This window comes from Penaeus vannamei, unplaced genomic scaffold (genome assembly GCF_042767895.1).
Source record: "Penaeus vannamei isolate JL-2024 unplaced genomic scaffold, ASM4276789v1 unanchor5363, whole genome shotgun sequence".
NCBI lineage: Eukaryota > Metazoa > Arthropoda > Malacostraca > Decapoda > Penaeidae > Penaeus > Penaeus vannamei.
The window spans coordinates 7549-12500 of NW_027218341.1; the positions used below are offsets into that span (position 1 = coordinate 7549).

A 4952-nucleotide genomic window follows, 5' to 3' on the forward strand; every position below is an offset into this window, starting at 1 on the left:
AGAAAGGGAAGAGGGAGGCAGACGGAGGGAAGAGGAAGGCAGAAGGAGGGAAGAGGGAGGCAGGAGGAGGGAAGAGGGAGGCAGGAGGAGGGAAGAGGGAGGCAGGAGGAGGGAAGAGGGAGGCAGAAGGAGGGAAGAGGGAGGCAGGAGGAGGGAAGAGAGAGGCAGGAGGAGGAAGAGGGAGGCAGGAGGAGGGAAGAGGGAGGCAGGGAGGGAGGGAGGAAGGGGGGAGGGAGGAGGAGGAGGGAAGAGGGAGGCAGGAGGAGGAAAGAGGGAGGCAGGAGGAGGAAGAGGGAGGCAGGAGGAGGAAAGAGGGAGGCAGGAGGAGGAAAAAGGGAGGCAGGAGGAGGGAAGAGGGAGGCAGAAGGAGGGAAGTGGGAGGCAGGAGGAGGGAAGAGGGAGGCAAAGGGGGAGGGAAGAGGGAGGCAGGAGGAGGGAAGAGGGAGGCAGGAGGAGGGAAGAGAGAGGCAGGAGGAGGGAAGAAGGAGGCAGGAGGAGGGAAGAGGGAGGCAGGAGGAGGGAAGAGGGGAAACAGGAGAAGGAAAGAGGGAGGCAGGAGGAGGGGAAAAGGGAGGCAGGAGAAAGGGAAGAGGGAGAGGAGGAGGGAAGAGGGAGGCAGGAGGGGGGGAAGAGGGAGGCAGGAGGAGGGAAGAGGGAGGCAGAAGGAGGGAAGAGGGAGGCAGGAGGAGGGAAGAGGGAGGCAGACAGAGGGAAGAGGAAGGCAGAAGGAGGGAAGAGGGAGGCAGGAGGAGGGAAGAGGGAGGCAGGAGGAGGGAAGAGGGAGGCAGGAGGAGGGAAGAGGGAGGCAGGAGGAGGGAAGAGGGAGGCAGAAGGAGGGAAGAGGGGGGCAGGAGGAGGGAAGAGGGAGGAAGGAGGAGGGAAGAGGAGGCGGAGGAGGGAAGAGGGAGGCAGGGAGGAGGGAAGAGGGGGGCAGGAGGAGGGGAAAAGGGAGGCAGGAGGAGGGAAGAGGGAGGCAGGAGGAGGGAAGAGGGAGGCAGGAGGAGGGAAGAGGGAGGCAGGAGGAGGGAAGAGGGAGGCAGAAGAAGGGAAGAGGGAGGCAGAAGGAGGGAAGAGGGAGGCAAGAGGAGGGAAGAGGGAGGCAGGAGGAGGGAAGAGGGAGGCAGAAGGAGGGAAGAGGGAGGCAAAAAGGGGGGAGAGGAGGAAGAGGGAGGCAAAGGGGAGGGGGGAAGGGGGGGAGGGGCAAAGGGGAGGGGGGGGAAGAAAGGGGGGCAAAGGGGAGGGGGGAGGAAGGGAAAAAGGGGGGCAGGAGGAGGAAGAGGGGGCAAGGGAAGGAGGGAGGGAAGAGGGAGGCAGGAGGAGGGAAGACGGAGGCATAAGAAGGGAATAGGGAGAGAAGGAAGAGTAGGTGCCAGAAAGGGAGACACTGGAGTGCCTTGAATAGTGGAGATTGACTGGATTCAGAATAGAAAGGAGTAGAGAGGGAGTAGCGAGTAGAGTAGAGAGGGAGTAAAGAGTAGAGTAGAGAGGAGTAAAGAGCAGAGTAGAGAGGGAATAGAGAGTAGAGTAGAGAGGGAGTAGAGAGAAGAGTAGAGAGTAGAGTAGAGAGGGAGTAGGAGTAGAGTAGAGAGGGAGTAGGAGTGAGTAGAGAGGGAGTAGGGAGTGGAGTAGGGAGTAGAGTAAAGAGTAGAGTAGAGAGGGAGTAGAGAGTAGAGTAGAAAGGGAGTTGAGAGCAGAGTAGAGTGGGGGTTTAGAGTAGAATAGAGAGGGAGTAGAGAGTAGAGTAGAGAGTAGAGTAGAGAGGGGAAAAGAGAGTAGAGAAGAGAGGGAGTAGAGAGTAGAGTAGAGAGGAGTAGGGAGTAGAGTAGAGAGTAGAGAGGAGGGGGTAAAGAGCAGAGTAGAGAGGGGGTAGAGAGCAGAGTAGAGAGGGAGTAAGAGCAGAGTAGAGAGGGAGTAGAGAGCAGAGTAGAGAGGAGTAGAGAGTAGAGTAAAAGGGAGTAGAGAGTAGAGTAGAGAGGGAGTAGAGAGTAGAGTAGAGAGGGGGTAGAGAGCAGAGTTGAGAGGGGGTAGAGAGTAGAGTAGAGAGGAGTAGAGAGTAGAGTAGAGAGGGAGTAGAGAGTAGAGTAGAGAGGGGGTAGAGAGTAGAGTAGAGGGGTAAAGAGTAGAGAGGGAGTAGAGAGTAGAGTAGAGAGGGAATAGAGAGTAGAGTAGAGAGGGAGTAAAGAGCAGAGTAGAAGGGAGTAGAGAGTAGAGTAGAGAGAGAGTAGAGAGCAGAGTAAAAAGAGGGAGTAAAAAAGAGCAGAGTAGAGAGGGAGTAAAGAGCAGAGTAGAGAGGGAGTAGAGAGTAGAGTAGAGAGGGAGTAGAGAGCAGAGTAAAGAGGGAGTAGAGAGGAAGTAGAGAGGGAGTAGAGAGAGAGTAGAGAGGGGGGAGAGTGAGAGAGAGGGGTAGAGAGGGAGTAGAGAGTAGAGTAGAGAGGGAGTAGGGAGTAGAGTAGAGAGGGAGTAGGGAGTAGAGTAGAAGGGAGTAAGAGTAGAGTAGAGAGGGAGTAGGGAGTAGAGTAGAGAGGGAGTAAAGAGCAAGTAGAGAGGGAGTAGAGAGTAGAGTAAGAGAAGTAGAGGGGAGTAGAGAGTAGAGTAGAGAGGGAATAGAGAGTAGAGTAGAGAGGGAGTAGAGAGTAGAGTGGAGAGGGAGTAGAGAGTAGAGTAGAGAGGGAGTAGAAGGGAGTAGAGAGTAAGTAAGAGGGAGAGAGAGTAGAGTAGAGAGGGAGTAGAGAGTAGAGTAGAGAGGGAGTAGAGAGAGAGTAAGAGGGAGTAGAGAGTAGAGTAGAGAGAGAGTAGAGAGCAGAGTAGAGAGGGAGTAAAGAGCAGAGTAGAGAGGGAGTAGAGAGCAGAGTAGAGAGGGAGTAGAGAGTAGAGTAGAGAGGGAGTAGAGAGGGAGTAGAGAGTAGAGTAAACAGGAGTAGAGAGTAGAGTAGAGAGGGAGTAGGGACTGGAGTAAAGAGGGAGTAGAGAGTAGAGTAAAGAGGGAGTAGAGAGTAGAGTAAAGAGGGAGTAGAGAGTAGAGTAGAGAGGAGTAGAAGTGGGATGAGGATGAGAAACTGGAGATGTAAGAACACCTTGGTAGTAATTTTATATAAAATATTTATAAAATAAATAATCAATTATTTTTTACTTTATTATTTATTTTTCATTTATTTATCTTACTTATTCTATTTGATTAATCTATTTTACTTATTTTATTTTATTTTTTTATTTTACTTATTTATTTCACTTATTTTATTCTATCTATTATTTTACTTATTTTATTTATTTATTTTATATAATCTCTGTAAAATACATCGTAGCATTATTGTAAAATATTGTAAATAATGAATAAATACATAAATAAATCCCAGTAAAATACATTGAAGCATTATTGTAAAATATTGTAAATAATAAATAAATAAGTAAAATACACCATAGCATTATTGCAAAATATTGCAAATAATAAATAAATAAATAAATCTCTGTAAAATACATCATAGCATTATTGTAAAATATTGTAAATAATAAATAAATAAATAAATCCCTGTTAAATACATTGTTGCATTATTGTAAAATATTGTAATCACCACAGTTAGCACATGAGCATATTTGAGCAGAGCAGTTTGATCAATCATAATTAGCAGTTATTGAATTATATCTTCGTCAGAGATACAAGGCACTGTATCTGTATTTAATTAAGATACAGATGTTTAATTAAGATACAGAGATACATTATTTCCAACTGTATAAGTAGCAGTTATTGAATTATATCTGCGTCAGAGATACACATGTCGATCTAGAGATATAAGAAAATGCTTTAAATAAAACTCTTGCAGTGTAGAGACATTCAACTCCATTGATGCCTTTTTTTGAAGATACTCTTATGCTTCCTTATGGCATTGAAACAGTGATAGAGGTTGAACAGATATCATAAAAGATGCATACAAAAATGAATAGATACAAAGATGCAAATATATATGTTTACGCGTGTGGATTTTATTAGAGTCCACTTTCTTTCACTTGTCGATCTAAAAGACAACAGGTATATGTGCATATGGATAAAAAGTCCATGGAGACTAAAATACAGGTGATAATACATAAAGCTTGATGAAACATGACAAAACTATACGTCCAGAGTAATATATACAACATAAATCATTAAAAGAGAACCTTAAAATCTATGACGTATCTCTCCTGATAATGACAAGAGGAAGAATCTCCCTTGCAGATTTTTTTTCTAGATTTTCATGTGCAATTCAATAATAATTTTTTTGAGTGAAGGTCTAACACAGGCCTAACATGTGCCTTACAAATGTTGGGCCTGTCACATTTACTAACACTAAAGTATTTATCTTTCAGAGAGAATCCTTATGTGGTTTCTACACTGCATGCTCACATCTCTTGTGTCGTACTAGATTGTCTTAAAGTTTTATTGCAAATCTCACAACTGTAGTGCTTTTGTATATACTCTCATGAATATCACTTGGGAACTATACTGTGAGCTCTTATTCGGAATATTAGAGCTGTATGGATTATCCTCTGTATGTACTCATGTGTTGCACAAGAAAATTATTATATGAGGCACTGAAAATCACACTGCATTATGGCTTTTCTTTTGTATGCAATCTCATGTGCATCACTCGGGACCTATTCTGTGCAAAGGCTTTACTGCAACTCCCACATTTGTATGGCTTCTCCTTTGTATGAACTCTAATGTGTTGGCTTAAGTTATATTTATCCGAGAAGGCTCTACTGCAAGTCTCACATCATATGGCTTCTCCTTTGTATGAACTCTCTTGTGCTTTACCAAACCACTTTTCTGTGAGAAGTCTTTATTGCAAATCTCACAGCTGTATGGCTTCTCCTTTGTGTGTACTCTCATGTGTGTTACTAGACTGCATTTTACAGTGAAGCCCTTGTTACAAATCTCACAATTATATGGCTTCTCTTTTGTATGAAATTTCATGTGC

General features: G+C 45.4%; 1 protein-coding gene across 1 annotated transcript in view; it reads right to left on the reverse strand.

The window, feature by feature from the left end:
* Positions 1 to 4502: 4502 nt before the first annotated feature.
* Positions 4503 to 4952, reverse strand: part of LOC138861430 (zinc finger protein 271-like) — a 930-nt gene continuing 480 nt past the window's right edge. The window contains exons 2-3 of the mRNA XM_070120502.1: positions 4790 to 4952; positions 4503 to 4742 (exon numbers count right to left, since the gene is read on the reverse strand). The exon at positions 4790 to 4952 is cut by the window's right edge and continues 48 nt beyond it. Of these exons, the coding sequence (XP_069976603.1) occupies positions 4584 to 4742; positions 4790 to 4952 (322 nt within the window). The 3' untranslated portion in view covers positions 4503 to 4583. The remainder of the gene's footprint in view (positions 4743 to 4789) is intronic.